Here is an 18,227-nt window from a genome sequence, read left to right as displayed (position 1 = left end):
GGAGGGAAAATCATCCTGAAGTCGGTGTCACCTCTGGGGCTGTCCCCAAATCCTGTCCCCGTGTGCCCCCCTACCCAGGCTGGTGTCCCCAAGACCTGTTCCCGAGTCCCTGCTGTGGGCTGTGGTGGGGAGAGGTCGAGATATGGGGACAAGAACATGGGAGCAGGAGTTGGGGGACATGGGGACAAGGGGCGGGGACACGGGGACGGGAGGTGGGGACGAAGGACGGGGTAGGAACATGGGACAGAGGGTGGAGACAAGGGACAGGAGCTGGGGACAGGGCGTGAGGACAAGGGGGTGGAGACGCGGGTCCCCACGTGTCCCGCGTCCACTTCACGTGTCCGCGTCCCCTCCGTGTGTGCCCATGCCTCTTGCATGTGTGCCTGACCCCCACGTGTCCCGTGTCGTGGCTCTGTGCAAGGCGCCGATCCCAGTGCTCCCAGTACAGCCCAGTCCCGCTAGCGCTGCGTGGCTGCCAGCGCAGTGCACCCCCAGTATAACCCAGCTGGCCCCAGCACTGCGGCCCAGCACCCCCAGTATAGCCCGGTGCCCCTGGCATGGATCCCGGGCACGGCTCCCGGGCACACCAGCGTTACCCACTCCACCCTCATCCCCCATCCCAGTCGCTCCTCGGCTCTGCTAAACTCGGCCGGGGTCGCTACTGTTTCCGCACCCCCCTCGTCTGTCCCTGTCGAGTCCCCGCAGGGCAGCGACACCAAGGCGCCGGGACCGGGACCCCCCGGGGCGGGCGGGGGCCGGGAATTAACTGGTTCTGGTGCAGGTGGGATACTGGTCTGTGCCTCCAGGGCTCCCAGTACTCCTACTTCCACCTCCTAGCTGTTTCCAGTAGTCCCAGTGCCCCCCGGGGTCCAGCCTCAGAGTACCCTGCAGCCTGCAGGACTTCCATGCGCCCAGTTCCACCACCCCCAGTCCCACTGTTTCTAGTTCCAGCACCCCCAGACCCAGCGCTCCCAGTTCCACCACCCCCAGTCCCTGTGCTCACAGTTCCACCACCCCCAGTCCCACTGCTTCCAGTTCCAGCACCCCCAGTCCTGGTGCTCCCAGTTCCACCACTCCCAGACCCATTGCTCCCAGTTCCACCACCCCCAGTCCCGGTGCTCCCACTTCCACCACCCCCAGTCCCGGTGCTCCCAGTTCCACCACCCTCAGTCCCAGTGCTCCCAGTTCCACCACCCCCAGTCCCAGTGCTCCCAGTCCAGCAGCTCCTTTGTCACCAGCGCCGTCACCCCAGCGCCATCACCCTACTCCCCATGCTCCCAGTTCCACCACTTCCAGCGCTCCCAGTGCCATCACCCCCGGTCCCACCACCCCGGATCCCAGTGCTCCCGGTCCCATCCCCCTCCCTATTCCCACTCCCCCCCAGTATCGCCAGTGTCTTTGTTGTGCAAAGTCCCCGAAGTCGCCAGCCCGGCTCCGGCGTCGCCCCGGGGGGGAACACACGACACCGGGAGGGGGGGTGACAAAGGGGACAAAGGTGAGAAAGGTGACAAAGATGCCTGCCCCCGGCCACGGGTGTCACCACCTGCTTTTATTGGAAGGGGGGGTGGGGTGAACAGTGTCACCGTGGAGGGGGTGATAGGGACACTGCGGGGGGACAGGCGCATGGGGGGGTTACAGGGACACGGGGGCCACACGCAGTGGTCGCTTCTGGGGGTGGCAGGGGCATGGGGAGAGAGGACACGGTAGTGTCACCCTGGGGGGGTGATAGGGACATTGTGGGGAGTGACAGTGGTGTCCCCATGAGGAGAAGACACGCTGGGGGGGTGCTGGGGCCGGGGGGTGAAGGTGACAATGACCTTGTAAAGGCAGGGGAGGTGACGGGTGAAGTGAGGTGGATTTTTGGGTCCTGGGGGGAGGGAAGGGTCAAGGTGATTTCTGGGTGCTCATCTGTGTAGCCCCCCCCCAGCCCCCCATCCTTCCCAGCAACACTGGGACACACACACCCCCAGTTTAGTTATTGGGGGGGTGTCACCCATGGAGGGCAGGGGCTACAATGTCCCCGGGGTGGATCAGCCAAACATCAAAGATGCTTTTGTTGGGAGGGGGCATATTTTGGGCCCCTCCCCCACCTAATTCTGAGTCTGGGGATGGGGGGTTGCTGGGAGGGGGTCTTGGGGGAGGTTCAGAAGTGGGGGGGGTCAGAACCCCCCAGTGAAAAGCGAGAAAAGGAGGGGAGGCACTGGGGGGGGCCACAGCATTGGGGGCCACAGCGTTGGGGGCCACGCTGGTGCTGTAGGAAGTGGGGAGCTGCCCCCATAACAGTGGGGGGACACTGGTTTGGGAGCCCCCCTTGGAGTGAGAACTGGAGGAACTGGACCCTCCTATAGGGGGAGGGGGTCGCCAAGGGGGGGTAGGGAGGTGAAGGATGGGTGTGGACCCCCACAAATTACCCCCGGAAGGAGGTTCCTCAGGTGATGGTTTTGAGTGGGAGGCTTCAATTTGGGGCTCACCCTTGGGGTTGCCGCTGGAAGCGTTGGACCCCCCTATAGCAGGGGGTAGCCAGGGTGGGGTAGAGAGGTGAAGGATGGGTGTGGACCCCCATATATTACCCCCGGGGGGTTGGTCTTCAGGTGATGCTGACGGTGGGGGGGGTGTCTCTAATTTCCCTCCCCCCTCCGAAAAATCCCCCAGTAAGGAGGCGATGGAGAACGGCGGTGGAGGTGGAGGCGGGGGGGGGGATGAATTTAAAGGGTTGGGGGAAGGTTTAGGAAGGTCGGGGGGGGATCTAAGTCTTTGCGGGGGGTAAGGACGACCCCGAAGAATAAACGGAGCCAAATCCCGGACGAAACAAGTGTCGCCCCCCCCGCGCCACAGCCGTGTTTTGGAGGCGCAGGGCTGCGGGGGGGATGCGGTTCACATCCACCGTCCAGTAATTGCCCTTGGCTTTGGGCTTGCTGGGATCCTTCAGCACCTACCCCGGGAGGGAACAGAAAATGAAGGACCCCTCCCCCTAATTGCTACAACCCCTTGGGAGGTGGGGGGGGGGGGGACGGGGACGGACGACAATCGGACCCCTTTTTTGGGACAAAATTCAGCTGGAGCGTTAAGGTAGGGGGACGGGATGGAGTGGATCCTTCCCCCTCCTCCCCTTTCCAAATCGACCCTCGGGGAGGGTGACCACCCCCACCACCCCCCAAAGTGGGACCCCCTCTCAAAGTGAGACCAACAGCCCCCCTCTATCTTCAGATTTTGGCCCCACCACCACCAAGCACTTGACTCACCCCAGGGATCTGCAGGCCACCCCCCAGCTCCATCAGACCCAGTCCCACCGCTCCCAGCCCCCTCACCCCCACTCCCACCGCTCCCAACTCTATCACCCCCAGTCCAGTGCTCCCAGTTCTACCCTCCCAATCCCATTCTCCCTAATCTCATCATCCCCAATCCCGTTTTTTTTCCCAGTAGTCCCACAACCCCCCCTGTCCACAGTCTCATCCCCCCTAGTCCCACGCGAGGGCGCCCACTTTTGCTGTGTCCCCCTGCTAACCCTCACGCACACAGTACCCTCCAGTACCTCTTTCCAGCCCCCCCCCCGACCCCTCCACCCCAAGGACCCCTCCCAATCCCCTTCCCCCCCAATCCCCTTCCCCATCCCCCTTCCCCCCTACCATTCCCCCCCTCTCCAAAGACCCTTACCTCAAGGGACCCCTCCACACACACTGAGGGACCCTCCTAACTTTTGCTCCCTCCACACACCCCTAGTTTTAGGGACTTTCCCCCAAACCCTAGAAGGTCCCCACACACCTTGGCAAAACAAGGGTTACAGGAGAGGTTGTGCCGCACGGAGTCCTTCCAGCCTTGGTACCCTCCCCCAAAAAAGGGGAAGAGGCTGCTGAGCTCCTGGATGATCTGGGGGGCGTCGTCGTAATGGATTTTGGGGGCGAGTCACCCCCTAAATACCCCCCAGTCTCCCCCAAACAACACCCCAAAGCCCCTACCCCAAGGGTTTTCCCGTCAAACCCCTCTGAGAGCTCCCCAAATTGATCCCCCTCCCCGCAAATTTAAATGGGAGGCTACGACCCCCCCCCCCAACCCCTCCATCGTGAGGAGGGGGGTCCCAAAATTAAAGCTGGAGGGAGGAAGGGAAGGGACCCGACAGACGACAGAGGCGACAGAGCGACAGACCCCCCGGCGCCTCTCAGCTGCTCCCCCGCAGGGACATTTGCACCAGCACCAAATTCCCACCCCCCACCCCTCCCGCCCCGGGGGCCCTGGGGGAGGTTCAGAGGGGGTTTTGGGGGTCTGGGAGAGATCCCAGAGGGGGTGATGGGGAGAGGAGGGTCGCGGATGAGGTCAGGGGGTGTCTCATGTGAGCTCGTATGGAGGAAGGGTCCCGGGGGGGTCCCTGTGTGGGGCTCCCGCGGGAGGTGATGGCGCGATTTGGGGGTGTCCCTTAGGGGGTCCGGGGGGTGATCGGGAGGCGGATGCCGGGGGAGATCTTAGTGGGGGGTTCCAGTGAGGGTGATGGGGTGCGGAGTCCCGAGGAGATTATGGGGAGGTCTCCGGGGGGGGGGGGGGGGGGAGCGGGGAGGGTCCCAGGGGGGCTTGTGGGGAGGAGGAGGGGTCCTGAGTGTGGAGGGTTGCGGGTCTCGGGGTGGCGGGTCCTAGGCGGGGGTTGGGTTAGGGGGTTCTGGAGGGGTGGGGGGTGTTCTGAAGAGGAGGGTCCCGGAGGGGAAAGGGGTCCCAGTAGGAAAAGTGGGAACTGCTGGGAGAGAGAGTCTTAGTTTGGGGGTTCCCGTTGGCCCAGGGTTGGAGGGTGAGTTCCGGAGGAGGTCGTGGAGGTGGGGTGGTCCCAGTACCTGGGCGAGCTTGAGACGCTGTCCCGGTGCCGCCTGGATAACGAGGGCGATGAGTGCCAGGTAGGAGTAGGGGGGCTTCGGGTGCCGCCGGTAGCGCTGCGGGGGGGGCCGGGACCCCCCTTGGGACCCCAACCCCCGGGGCCCCCCTCCAGAAACCCCCCCCCGGGATCCCCCCACTCGGGGGGGGTCTGAACCTGAGGCCCGAGGTGCTGGAGGAGGAAGAGGAGGAGGTGGTGGTGGTGCTGGTGGCATGGCCTGGGGCGGGGGGGGATGGACTGGGAGCACTGGGGAGGGGCTGGGATGGACTGGAGTGGGGTGGGCTGGGCTGGGGTGGGCTGGGGCTAAGATGGGGATGGGACAAACTGGGATGGGCTGGGATGGAGATGGGATGAACTGGAGTGGGCTAGGGTGGGGTGGAATGAGCTGTGATGACGATAGGACAGACTGGGCTGGGCTGGGTTAGGATGAACTGGAATGGAGCTGGGATGGACTGGGCTAGGCTGGGATGGTCTGGGGTGGGAAGGATGGGGATGGAGCAGAAATGGGATGGGACGAACTGGGGTGGGAGACATGGGATGGGGCTGGGATGGAGCTAAGATGGAGCTGAAATGTACTGGAGTGGGCTGGAATGAGCTGGGGTGGAAGGGACGGACTAATAAAATGGAATATGGCTGGGGATGAACTGGACTGAGAGGGATGGGATTAAACTGGGATGGGGTAGGATGGAGCTAGGATGGACTGGAGTGGGGTGAGATGGGGCTGAAGTGGACAGGGATGGAGCTGGGATGGGTGTAGGCTTAACTGGGAAGGGTCTGAACTGAGCTGCCCCGGGCAGCCCTTGACCCGCATGACCCTTCCCAAGTTCAAGTTCCTCCTGCCACGGGCTCAGGGTCGCCGCAAGCAGCAATCCAGAGTGGGAGGTACTGGGGGGAATGGATACTGTTCCCCCGGACCCGCCTTAACCGCAGGCCACGCCCCTGACACGCCTACCCACCCAATGGCCACGCCCCTATCCACTTTTCTTGGCTCCTTTCCCCGCCCTCCGTCTCCTACGGACACTCCCACCACCCGCGCCCCGCGGGGACCCGCCCATTTCCCCGCCCACTCGCCCCATGACCACGCCCTATCCTTTATCCCATTGGCAGATCCTTACCTTGTTCCCACCCCTCCCCCGGCTCTGCCCCCAGCCGCCGCGCGCGGGCCGGAAGTGGCGGAGCCGGGAGCGCGGGGACAAGCCCCGGGGGTCGCTCCCCGGCCCTGCTCTTCCCGCCTCGGTGTCACCCCCCCGCCACCCATGGGTGCTGCCGGCGGGGCCTTGTCCCACGCGGTGCTGGCCGCTGTCTGCCTGCTCTGTGCCCAGCGGGCCCGGCAGGTCAGTGCTGGGGGGGCTGGGAGAGACTGGGGAGTGGATGGCGGGCGTCGGGGGACCAACTGGGGCCTGGAACTGGGGCCTGGAACCCGGCTGGGGACTTGGGACTGGCACCCGGGTGTGGGCTGGGGCTGAAAGTGGGACTTGGCCTGATCCTCAGTGGGGACTTGGGACTGGCACCCAAGTGGGGCCTGGGACTAGGCCTGGTGTCCAGCTGAGGACCTGGTATCAGGACCAAGCCTAGCACCCAGTGGGGGACTTGGGACTGCACCCAACACCCAGCTGGTTCAGTGTCACCCTGGCAGTCCTGTCCCCCCAGCAGGTCCTGTGCCAGCAGGTCTGTCATCCCTGTACCACCTACCCACACCACCGTGTCATCTCTGTCCCCTCTCTCTACCAGGTCACCGAGGGCCCAGCCGCTGGCTTCCTTCTGCAGGCCTTGACAGCTGCCAGCGATGCCCTGGCACCACTGTGGTCTGTCGTTGTCACCAGGGGAGGTGACAGTGATCCTGACCCTTTCCCTGGTGTCTGGATCTCAGCCATGTTGGCTCAACCTTTGGTGGCCTTCGGCTTCCATCGCCTCAGTGGTGACCAGGCCACTGCCAACCTGCTGTTGGGAGGTGCCACGGCGCTGGCACTCATCACAGCTGTCACCACCAGCACTGGCACTGCACGGGCACCAGCGGAGGGACACTTGATGGCTGCTCATGCTGTCACTTTCCTCACCACCTGCAGCCTCCTCACTCTCGCTGGCCTTACTGGCAATGGCACCGCAGCCCTGGGTGGGCTCCTGGTGGCTGCTGGCCACCTGCTGCCAGCACCTGGCACCCAACAAGTGTGGCACCCATGGGTGCTGGCAGCGGGGAATTTGGCACTGGAGAGGGCACTGAGGGTGCAGAAGCTGGGTGTGGAGTGAGCCATGTGGCACCGTATGGCACCATGAGGTGTGTGAGGAGTAAAGTGCCATATGGTGATGGTTCTGTGCCTGTGGGGTCATTGTGGGTGTGGGTGCCACTGGGTGGCACCTCAGTAGGGGTGTCAGCCTCAGGTCTTTAGGGTAGCACTCTGCAGTCGGGGACTCTATCGTGGCATGCTGAGGCCCTTGGGATGGCACCATGGGATAGGGGTTCTTGGTATGACACCCTGAGGTCCTTGGCACAGCACCCTGATGTGGGGATTCTTGGTGTGGCACCCTGAGGTTACTGGGATGGCACTTTGGGGTCCCTGGCGCAGCACCCTGGGGTGGGAGTCCCTGCGATGGCACCCTGGGGTCCGCGGGGTGGGAGTCCCATGTCATGACACTGGGAGGTCCTTGAGGGGGCACCGGGCTACCCCTGCCCGTAATGGTCGGTACTGGGACACGCCGGGGAGCGCTCGGCGCTGCTCGTCCCGCCCCCTCTCCCAGACCACGCCTCATTTAGGCCCCCTCCTCCCATTGGCCCTCAGTCGTGGCGTCACAGATCTCTCGTCCCTCCCTTTTCCCCCCTGCCGGGGGCCGGCGCTGGCGTTGAAGTTTGCGACTCCTGGCCCGGCAGGGGGCGGTAGGAGGGAGGAGGGGGGTGTGGCGGCGTCTCCGACGTCCTCTCTCATTGGTTACTTTGCCTCCGGTACTGCCTCCCACGGGCGGTGATTGGCTGTGAGACTGAAGGGCCGGGAGGGCGTTTCCGGGGGGGGGGTGAGAAGGGAGGGAGGAGAGGGAGGGAAACAAGATGGCGGCGGTGGCGGCGGCGGGGTGAGGTGACGGCGGCGGCGATGATGTCCGGGGCAGAGGAGCGTGAGGCCGGTGGGGGCCCGGCCGCCCCCTCCGCTGCCCTCCCCGGTCCTGCAGCGATAGCAACGGGGGCTTCGGGTGAAGCGGGAGGAGCTGAAGAAGCGGCGGCTTCACTTCTCGGTGGGGCCCGGCCTCACGGTGAGGCGGGAGCCGATCCTGACGCTCCACCTAAGAAACGGTTAAGGGCAGCGGGAACCGGCTCAGGTGGACCTGAGGGGGCAGCGGGTAGCGTGAAGCTGGAGGAGCGGCTCTACTCCGTCTTGTGCTGCACCGTCTGCCTCGACCTGCCCAAGGCCTCGGTCTACCAGGTACGGCCGGGCCCCGCGGCACCCCCCCACACACCGGGGCCTTAGCGGCGGCTGCCACCACCCATCCCCTGGACTACCTCGTCCCTTCATCGGTCACTGATCCCAAGGGAGGCTCCTGACTTTTCAGGGCCTCTATGACGGTCACCGACACCCCGGCAGGATCTTACCGGCGGGCACCAACCCTCCCCCCCAACCGGAGACATGATCGGCGGCAGCCCATCCCCCCGGGGGGTTCTCTGTCCCTTCGTCAGTCACTGACACTTCTCTTGGTGCTACCTTTGCCCCTCATTAGACACCGACAGCCCCCTCCAGAACCTCCTCGACCGACATTGACTCCACCTCGGGGCCTTACCGGCGGCCCCTGAATCCCCCCGGGCCTCTTCGTCCCCTCATCAGCCACCGAACCCCACCGCGGGGCATTCCCGGTGTGGACTGACCGCTCCCCTCAGGGCCACCTCGTCCCCTTACCAGCCACCAAAATCCTTTCCATCCCGGAGCCTTATCTGTGGTCATCGACACCGCCCCCTCCCACCCCCGCGAGGAAACTGGGGGTCCCCGTTTATCCCAGCGTCTCCCCTTCCCGGTTCATCCCAGTTTGTGCCACTCTAGGGAGGAGATTTCCCTACCCACAGTTGCTGGGGGGCGGGGGGGGGGAAGATTTAGCATCTGCTCCACCAGCAGCGCTCCCCCCCAGTCCCAGCAGCAGTAGCTGGCCCCCAGTCCTGGTAGCTTGGTGTTCCACTGGCAGAGCCCCCCCAGTCCTGGTAGCTTGGTGTTCCACGGGCAGAGCCCCCCCGGTCCTGGTAGCTTGGTGTTCCACTGGCAGAGCCCCCCCAGTCCTGGTAGCTCGGTGTTCCAGCGGCAGAGCCCCCCCAGTCCTGGTAGCTTGGTGTTCCACTGGCAGAGCCCCCCCAGTCCTGGTAGCTCGGTGCTCCACTGGCAGAGCCCCCCCGGTCCTGGTAGCTTGGTGCTCCACTGGCAGAGCCCCCCTAGTCCTGGTAGCTCGGTGCTCCACGGGCAGAGCCCCCCCAGTCCTGGTAGCTTGGTGTTCCATGGGCAGAGCCCCCCCAGTCCCAGTCCTGGTAGCTCAGTGCTCCACCAGCAGAGCCCCCCCCCTCCCGGCAGCACCAGTTGCCCCCCGGTGTCGGTGCCAGCACGACCACAAAGCTCAACCCTTCGGCGCTCTACCGACTTTCCCAGTCCCGCCAGTACTGGTGCTGGCACAACTGGTGTGGGGGCCACACCCCTGCTCCATTTTTGGGGGGGTGGGGGCCCTAAGATGGCCGCTGGTGTGGGGCCGGTGAACCCAACCCTCCCCTCCCCCCCCCGCGGTGAGGGCTCGGCACCGAGCCGGGGCCGGCGCTGCCAAACCGGCTCCGGGTGGCCTTTGGCGTCGCCTCCTCCTCTTCCTCCCTCCCTCCCTCCCTCCCTCTCTCCTTTCCCCCGGCGCTTGGCCCCCTCTAATTAGCGCTGACGAAGGGGTGATTAAAGCCGGGAGCGGCCCGGCAGTGCTGGGAGCTCCCCGGGCCCGTGCCGAGCTGCAATCCTGCAGGTTGCGTTCAGCTGGGCTGGAGCCCGGTGATGGATAGTGGGACCAGTTTAACTCCTGGCGCTCCTCCCAGCGGAGCTGCGGTTGGTCCGGTCGGTAGGAGCAGTTGGACTCCCGGTGCTGTCCCGGCGGAGCCAGGGTTGCTCCTGGGGATGCCTTGGCGCCGGTTCTGTGGCCGTGGTCCCGGCCCCGTGTGGAGCTGGACCCGCGGCTGGTCCTGGCTGAGCGGATCCACGCTGCTAAGCCCCGCACCGCGCTCCGGCTCTTCCCATCCCCTTGGAAGATTAAAGCCTTTCCCAGTAATCCCGAGGCCGGAATTCAGGGTGTGCCTCCCCCCCTGCCCTGCTCTGTCATGAGCTGCTGGGGGTGATGCCGTTCCGACCTGGAGCGCTCCAGATTCCTGCTGGATTCCCGGGAAGGGTTTGCTCCCCTGGGTCCTGAATCCACTGGCAAGGATCTTCTGGATCCATGCCTTAGATGGTTACAGTTTCCTCCTGCCCTTCTCTGGCCTCTCCCAGGGGATTTGGTGCTGCCTTCACCAGGATCACACACGGCCATGAGAGCACCAAAGCTCTGGCAGCTTTGGCTGCTTGTGGAGCTGCTCAGTCCCTCTGGATTTTGGGATGGGGTCACCACATCCTAAACTCCATTTGGAGGTGATCTTGGCTCCACCAAACTTCTTGGCATCAGTGTGGCAGCCAGGGAACGTCCAGCCTTTGGGATTTAGGGGGACAGGGGAGCGGGGGATATGTTTTCCCTCCTGTTTTGGTGGGATTCTCCTTGTTCCCTGCTACTGGATGCACTTGGGAAGCTCCTTTCTCTCTGGGGCTGGTTTTGGTTGTGCCAAGTCCTTTGGTGATGGAGAGAGCAGCGGGATGGGGCTGGCAGTAGGATGGAGATTCCAATGGGATGGCTGGAAAGGAAGAAGGGGGAGGTTGGGTTGAAGCTGGGATGGAGTAGACAAGGTCAAGATGGGCTTGACTGGAGGCATCCATGTGTTGAGGTGGATCTCTGGAGCTTTGGTGGTGGAGGGAGCAGCAGGATGGGGATGGCAGCAGGATAGGCATTCCCATGGGGTGGCTGGAAAGGAAGGCAAGGGGGGTTGGGATGAAGCTGGGATGGAGTAGACAAGGTCAAGATGGGCTTGACTGGAGGCATCCATGTGTTGAGGTGGATCTCTGGAGCTTTGGTGGTGGAGGGAGCAACAGGATGGGGACGGTGGCAGGATGGGGATGGCAGCAGGATAGGCATTCCCATGGGGTGTCTGGAAAGGAAGGCAGGGGAGGTTGGGATGAAGCTGGGATGAGGTAGGCAGGGTCAGGCTGGGCTCGAGCAGAGGGATCCACTCGTTGAGGCGCGGTTGTGGCGAGAGCTCGGAAGGCGCGGCGCGTGCCTGCTGGCACCGGTGGGTCCAAAGCCGACCTTGGCAGGGTTGGGGCTGCGGCGGCGCCGCCGGCTCCAACGGGTTTCTGTTCCCTCCTCTCCAGTGCACCAATGGGCACCTGATGTGCGCCGGGTGCTTCATCCACCTGCTGGCGGACGCGCGGCTGAAGGAGGAGCAGGCCACCTGCCCCAACTGCCGCTGCGAGATCAGCAAGAGCCTCTGCTGCCGCAACCTGGCCGTGGAGAAGGCTGTCAGCGAGCTGCCCTCCGAGTGCGGCTTCTGCATGCAGCAGTTCCCCAGGTCCCTGCTGGAGCGCCACCAGAAAGAGGAATGTCAGGACAGGTAAAAGAGCCTTGGGTGGCGGATCGGCGCTCCTGCTGGGTGTAGAGAGAGCAGGTGGCGCCGGCGCCGGGGACGTCTCTGCTGGGGTTTGTGTCGGGAGCCCGCCGCTGAGGCTACACCGTGTTGAGGAGGCACCGCTGGGGCTACGCCGTGTCCTCCAGCACCACATCTCCACAGCTTGGAAACCCTTCCGGGGATGGGGACTCCCCCACTGCCCTGGACAACCTGGGCCTGTGCTGGACAAGCCTTGAGGGGCAGAAATTGTTCCTCAGGGCCAACCTCAGCCTCCCTTGGTGTAACTTGAGGCTGTTTTCTCTTGGCTCAATGCCTGGGAGAAGAGATGAACCCCCACCTGCCTCCAGCCTCCTTTCAGGGAGTTGCAGAGAGCCAGAAGGTCTCCTCTCAGCCTCCTTTGCTCCAGACCAAACTCACTCAGTTTTCTCAGCTGCTCCTCACAAGTTCTTCAGACCCTCCCCCAGCTTTATTGCCCTTCTCTGGACACCTCCAGCTCGTCGAGGTCCTTCTTGGAGTGAGTGGCCCAAAACTGACCCCAGGACTCCTGGGGATGGCCTCCCCATTCCAGGGGGACCATCCCTGCCCTGCTTCTGCTGGCCTCTTTCTGGCTCTCCAACTCCTTGACAGGAGGTTGGAGCCAGGTGGGGCTGAGATCTCTTGTCCCAGGTGTCAGGCCATGATGAACAAGCCTCAGATTGCACCAGGGGAGGTTCAGGTTGGCCATGAGGAACAATTTCTGCCACTGAGGGTTGGCCAGGCCCAGCCCAGAGCAGTGGTGGAGTCCCCATCCTTGGAGGGGTTTCAGATCTGTGGAGGTGTGGTGCTGAGGCCCACAGTTTGGTGATGCCCTGGTAGTGCCAGGTCTCTCCCAACCAATTCCATGGTGAGGCCTTGTCCCAGGCTGCTCAGAGTGGTGGTAGATGTCCCATTGCTGGAACCATTCTGTATGAGGTTGGTTGGGGCTCTGAGCAACCTGCCCTAGTTGCAGATGTCCCTGCTGACTGCAGTGGGGTTGGATGAGATGACCTTTAGAGGTCCCTCCAACCCAAACCCTTCCACGATTCTCTGATTTACTGGTTCCAAATTCACCAGGTGTAACCAGGTGGCACCAGGAGTAACCAAGGGACACAAGGAGTGAGTTTTGGCCCATCCCTCCTGCCAGGACAACCAGATCCATGGTGGTTCCCTGGTGGTGTCATGATCTGGTGAACTTTGAGGGCCGTGTTCTCCTTCCCCAGGGTGACCCAGTGCAAATACAAGCGGATTGGGTGCCCCTGGCAAGGTCCTTACCATGAGCTGTCGGTGCATGAAGCCGAGTGCACCCACCCCACCAAAACTGGCAACGAGCTGATGGAGATCTTGGACGAGATGGACCAAACCAGGAAAAAGGAAATGCAGCTCTACAACAGCATCTTCAGCCTGCTCAGCTTCGAGAAGATCGGCTACACAGGTACCGCCACGCCACCGCCACACTCGCCGGCCCCTCCGCCCTTTCCCACCCTGCCAGAAGCCTGGCCTTGGGCTCGCATGGTGGAGGCTGGCTTCCACCATGGGGATGGCTTGGGTCCCATCATGGTGAACTTCTGGTTGGAGGACTCACTGAGGGTTCAAAACCAAAGCCACTGTCTCACTTGTGGTGTTTTAGCTGTCACTGGCAAAGCACCGGTGCCACCTTCCTTTGCCAAAAGGTTTTACCAAACTCTTGTCCAGCTCAATATTGCTTGTGCCACAGGTGCTTGTGTTGGTGGCATGGGGGCTGTCGGCATGGTGGTGGTTGTGGTGGTGCCATGGTGTTTGGCACGGTGGGTTTGGTGGCAGTTGCAGAATCGGTGCCATGGCAGTTGTATTGGTGCAGCCATAGTTGATGCCACCGTGGTTGGTGGTGTCATGGTGGTTGTATCGGTGTCATGGTGGTTTTCTTGGTGTCACCATGATTGCTGGTGTTGTGGTGGCGGCATTGGTGCCACGGTGGCTGCTGGTGGTGTTGGTGCTGTGGTGGTTTTCTTGGTGCTATCATGGTTAATGCCATGGTGGCTGGTGGTATCGTGGTGTTTGTGATGGTGATATGGCCGTTTTGCCGGTGCCTTGGTGGATGCACTGGTGGTGATGTCGGTGCTGCAGTGGTTATGGTGGTGCCATGATGTCTGGTGTGTCAGCTGTGGTGGCTGTTGGCACCATGATTTGGCTGGCACGTGTGTGAAAAGCCCAGTTGGAGCTGCCAGGTAAACCAGAGCTCGTCTCAGTGCACCGAGGCTACAACCAGGCCTGGAACTGCCACCAGAGACTGGATTTGGCTCAAGATGCCAAACTGGTAGCAAATGGGGTCTGGAGCTCGGAGAGTTTTCCGTCTCTGCTCTGGGTGGAGGCACTGGGAGGGCACCACTGGGGTGCCAGGCTACGGCTGGCTCCGATATCGCTCTCACAGACGTGATCGGGGATCTGGTGACAGCAGCTCCAGCTGTTTGGTGGCTGGCTTGTGCCAGGCAGCTTGGCAGCACTCCAGACTCTTGAGTCCAGCATGCCAGGGCTCAGTACTCGTTAAACAGGGTACCCCTGTGCCCAGCTCCTCCCTAAACCCCTGTGCCACTGAACTGGGAAGCTCCAGGGCTGTGTCACCGGGCGTTGTGCCCTGTGGTAGTGCTTCACCCCTCTGCTTTGGAACCTGATACCAATAAATTCTGCCACGCCACCAAAACTCTGTCCTGTCTGTCTGTCCCATTGTGCTGTCAGATGCTGGCAAAGCCTTTTGGCAGCTGGTGGTGGTTGCTGGCACACCACAGGACACTGTAAAGCCTTTTGGCAACTGATGGTGGCTACCAGTGACAATCAATTGCTGGGAAAGCCTTTTGGTAGCTGGTGGTGGTTGCTGGCACACCACAGGACACTGGCAAAGCCTTCTGGCAACTCGTGATGGTTGCTGGCACACCATAGGACACTAGAAAGCCTTTTGGCAGCTGGTGGTGGTTGCTGGCACGCTGCAGGTGACTGGTAAAACCTTTTGGCAGCCAGGGGCTGGGAGCTGCCCCTCTTGGCACCCTCTCTCATCGCCAGGTGGGTTGTGCCACGTCATTGAGTTGAGTCGTGGCGCTTTGGAGTGGCAGTGTTGGGTGTTTAAGGAAAGCCTGGATGAGGCACTCAGTGCCATGGTCTAGCTGATTAGATAGAGTTGGGTGATCATGTGGAACTTGGTGATCTTGGAGGTCTCTTCCAACCTGGTTGATTCTGATCCTGAGCTTTGGTGGTGCTGACAGTAGGAAGGAACCAGAGAGAGCTGTGTAAACATGAGGAAGAATTCTTTTCCCTGTGAGAGTGATGGGGCACTGGAGCAGGCTGCCCAGGGGTGTTGTGGAGTCTCCCTCTCTGGAGATACTCAGAACCCGCCTGGCTGCGTTCCTGTGTAACCTGGTGTAGGTGATCCTGCTCTGGCGGGGGGCGGTTGGACTGGACGAGCTCCCGAGGTCCCTTCCAGCCCCTGTGATGCTGTGATTCTCCTTGCCCCAATCTGCCCATTGTTGTGGTGTGTTGTTTCTTTTTCCCCTGTCTGTCTGTGTGTGTGTGTGTCTGGCGCTGCAGAGGCGCAGTTCCGCCCCTACCGCACCGACGACTTCATCACGCGGCTGTACTACGAGACGCCGCGGCTGACCGTCCTCAACCAGACCTGGGTGCTGAAGGCGCGGGTCAACGACTCGGAGCGCAACCCCAACCTCTCCTGCAAGCGCACCCTCTCCTTCCAGCTCATCCTCAAGAGCAAAGTCAACGCCCCCTTGGAATGCTCTTTCCTCCTCTTGGAAGGACCCTACGACGACGTCCAGATCCGCCCCGTCATCTACCATTTCATCTTCAGCAATGAGAGCAACGAGACCGACTACATGGCGCTGCCCATCGTCGATTCGGTGGAGTGTAACAAACTGCTGGCGGCCAAAAACATCAACCTCCGCCTTTTTATATTCCAAATCCAAAAATAGGACTCTGATAGAAACCCTCCTCCTCCTCCTCCCCCACCCCCAACATCCCCCCCACTCCCCCTCCCCGACTGGTGGGTCCTCGCTCGGTCCCGCAGGGATTGAGAGAAAGGGGACGGCCCTTTCAAAAAATGGAGGGAAATGTGCATGTGATGGTGATGGTGGCGGCTTCTCCTTCCAGCAACCAGCTGCTGGTGGTCACAAAGGCAGCGATTCTTGGTGGTGTTTGTTCCAGATCTGAAGACAGGACTCGGAAATGACCCCTCCAACCATCAGATCCACCTTTGGTCTTACCAGGATTGATGGAGAAGGGGAAGAACCCCTCAGAAGGGAGGGAAATCTGCATGTGATGGTGACGGCGGTGGCTTCTCCTTCCAGGAAACGACTGCTGGTGGTCAAAAAAATGTCAATTCTCGGTGGTTTGTATTCCAGATCGACAAATGGGACTCAGAAATTACCCCCTCCCACCATCAGATCCACCTTTGGTCTTACCAGGATTGATGGAGAAGGGGAAGAACCCCTCAGAATGGAGGGAAACCTGCATGTGATGGTGACGGCGGTGGCTTCTCCTTCCAGTAACCAACTGCTGGTGGTCAAAACCATCAGTTTTTGGCTTTTTATATTCTCAATCCAAAATCAGGACCTTAAAATGACACCCACCCCACCATTGGCTCCTCCTTTGACATCATCAGGATTGAGGGGAAAAGGGGGGGGTTAAAAAAAACACCTCAAAAACGGAGGGAAATCTGCATGCGACAGCGGTAACCGCAGCTTCTCCTTCCAGTGACTAATGGATAGTGGTCAAAACCCATCAGTTTTTGGCTTTTTATATAATAAACCCAAAAATAGGACTCAAAAATGACCTTCCCACTGTCAGATCCCCCCCCCCTTGGGTGCCGCCAGGACTGATGGAAAAGGCGGGGAGAGGAATCTGCATGTTGTGATGATGGCGGCTTTCTACTTCCACTAACCAACTGCCTGCTGGTGGTCAGAAAAGAAGAATTTTGGGTTCTTTTTTCCTCATATATTTTATTCCAAATCTTTAAAAGCAGCAGTTGAAAACAACCTCCTCTCCACCGTTGGATCCTCCCTTGGGTGCCACCAGGATTTGAGGGGAAGAGAGCTGGGGGGGGAAAGAAATGCTTCAGAAATGGAGGGAAATCTGCATGCGACAGCGGTGACGGCGGCTTCTCCTTCCAGTAACTTAACTGATAGAGGCCAAAAACCATCAGTTTTTGGCTTTTTATATAATAAATCTAAAAATAGGACTCCAAAATTAACACCATCCCACCCACCCCACCCCCTGCCCCTTGCTGTCCGGTCCTCCCTCGGTGCCGCCGGGGTAAGTGGGGAGTGGGGTGGTGGTGGGGAAACCCGCTCAAGAGGGATCTGCGTGGAATGGGGCGGCTTCTCCTTCCAGGAACCGCCTGCTGGAGGCCAAAAAAACCCATCCATTTTTGGCTTTTTATATTTTAAACCCCTAAGAACAGGACAAAAAAAAAACCCCACTGCCAGACCCTGCCCCACCACGACTGTGGGGAAAGGGGGGGGAAGTCGCCTCAAAACTGGAGGGGAAGTCTTCACAGGATAGCGGCAGCGGCGATGGTGGCTTCTCCCCGAGCGCGGCGACGGCGCCGGGGAAGGGCCTGTGGGGGGAACCCTGGGGGGGAGGTGGGGGTGTTGGGGGCCAGCGGCTCCTGCGGGTGTTTTACTGTTAGAATAAAAGAAAATGGGGAATTTTCCAATTCTTTGGGGGTTTGGGAAGGTTTCAAAACGGCTGGGGGGGGGTGTGGGGGTGGAGGGGGGCAGAGAGCCGCGCTGGCAGCGGGAGAAAGCGTGGCCATGGGGAAGGAGAGAGGTGAGACCTGGGAATGGGGGTGGGGTGGGCAGAACTGGGGGTGGTTAACCAAACGTGGAGAGGTTGAAAGCAAAATTGGGGGGTTATTTTAATGTTTTATGTGTGGCCCCCAGATTGGAGGGGTTTGGAGCCCCCAGATGGGGAGGGATTTAGATAAAGAGATGAAATCAGGGAGCGGCGTTGGGGGGTGGGTTTAAACTAGACGTGGAGGGAAGGGTTTTAAACCAGAGTTTGAAGGATCAAAATTGGATTTTTATTAGAACAAAAAAACCCAAACAACCCCCAAAATTGGCAGTTTTAAAACCAAAAGGGAAGGATTTATTCCCCCCCACCCCCCAAATTCGGTGGGTTTTTAACAAGAATTTGAGGGAGGGAGTAACTAAAAGTTGAAAGGATTCTTACCAGAATTCAAAGGATTTAAATGACACGAGGTGGGTTTTAACCAGAAATGGAAGGGCTTTGACACAAACTTGGAGGGTGTTTTTTTCCCCAAAATTATTGGAGGTTTGTGTGTGTGCTTCTAAAAATTGGGAGTTTTGTAGGTTTCTTTTTCCCCTCCCCCAAGTTTTGTTTGGGTTTCTTCCCCCCCCCCATATTGAAGTTTGTTTTTTTTCTCCTCCCACTCCCTCTTAAGTGGGGGGGCTTGGTTGGTTTTTTTTTTCCCCCTCCAACTTGTGGCTTTCAAACTAGAATTGGAGGAATTTTAAGCCAAACTGGGGTATTTTAACTGAAAATGGAAAGATCTTTAACCGAAATATCCAAATCTTGTGTAAAAGTCCCTGGGTTTTTTACCATAATTTTTTTCCCCCCACTACACTTTGATATTTTTATTTTATTTTATAACCAAAAGTT

The 18,227-nt window shown here is 60.6% G+C and overlaps 2 protein-coding genes across 4 annotated transcripts; both read left to right on the top strand.

Annotated features, from left to right (window-relative positions):
• The first annotated feature begins 5,649 nt into the window (after window positions 1-5,649).
• Window positions 5,650-7,160, top strand: TMEM276 (transmembrane protein 276). Its single transcript, XM_068161118.1, has 2 exons — window positions 5,650-6,189; window positions 6,587-7,160. The coding sequence occupies exons 1-2, from the start codon at window positions 5,665-5,667 to the stop codon at window positions 7,100-7,102; spliced, it is 1,041 nt and encodes a 346-aa protein (XP_068017219.1). The 5' UTR covers window positions 5,650-5,664; the 3' UTR covers window positions 7,103-7,160.
• A 722-nt stretch (window positions 7,161-7,882) lies between these two features.
• Window positions 7,883-16,376, top strand: ZFTRAF1 (zinc finger TRAF-type containing 1). Of its 3 annotated transcripts, none has more exons than XM_068161110.1 (5): window positions 7,883-8,265; window positions 11,302-11,540; window positions 12,648-12,689; window positions 12,794-13,005; window positions 15,129-16,376. In XM_068161110.1, the coding sequence occupies exons 1-5, from the start codon at window positions 7,939-7,941 to the stop codon at window positions 15,518-15,520; spliced, it is 1,212 nt and encodes a 403-aa protein (XP_068017211.1). In that variant the 5' UTR covers window positions 7,883-7,938; the 3' UTR covers window positions 15,521-16,376. The 3 variants fall into 3 exon arrangements, with proteins under 3 accessions (XP_068017211.1, XP_068017210.1, XP_068017212.1); XM_068161109.1 differs by having other exon boundaries at window positions 12,773-13,005; XM_068161111.1 differs by lacking the exon at window positions 12,648-12,689.
• Window positions 16,377-18,227: the final 1,851 nt, after the last annotated feature.

Source organism: Melanerpes formicivorus, unplaced genomic scaffold, assembly GCF_026170545.1.
Source record: "Melanerpes formicivorus ecotype bairdi unplaced genomic scaffold, bMelFor1.0.p_v2 SCAF_56, whole genome shotgun sequence".
NCBI lineage: Eukaryota > Metazoa > Chordata > Aves > Piciformes > Picidae > Melanerpes > Melanerpes formicivorus.
The sequence above is the reverse complement of the archived record's forward strand: the minus strand, read 5'-3'. Positions and strand labels throughout refer to the sequence as shown.

Bases quoted from the DNA above. Each gene is read 5' to 3' on its own strand.
- TMEM276 (XM_068161118.1), top strand. From the start codon at position 5,665: ATGACCCTTCCCAAGTTCAAGTTCCTCCTGCCACGGGCTCAGGGTCGC. The intron at 6,190-6,586 runs GTCAGTGCTGGG...TCTCTCTACCAG, and splicing joins GTGCCCAGCGGGCCCGGCAG to GTCACCGAGGGCCCAGCCGC.
- ZFTRAF1 (XM_068161109.1), top strand. From the start codon at position 7,939: ATGATGTCCGGGGCAGAGGAGCGTGAGGCCGGTGGGGGCCCGGCCGCC. The intron at 8,266-11,301 runs GTACGGCCGGGC...CCTCCTCTCCAG, and splicing joins CCAAGGCCTCGGTCTACCAG to TGCACCAATGGGCACCTGAT. The intron at 12,690-12,772 runs GTGAGTTTTGGC...GTGAACTTTGAG, and splicing joins GTAACCAAGGGACACAAGGA to GGCCGTGTTCTCCTTCCCCA.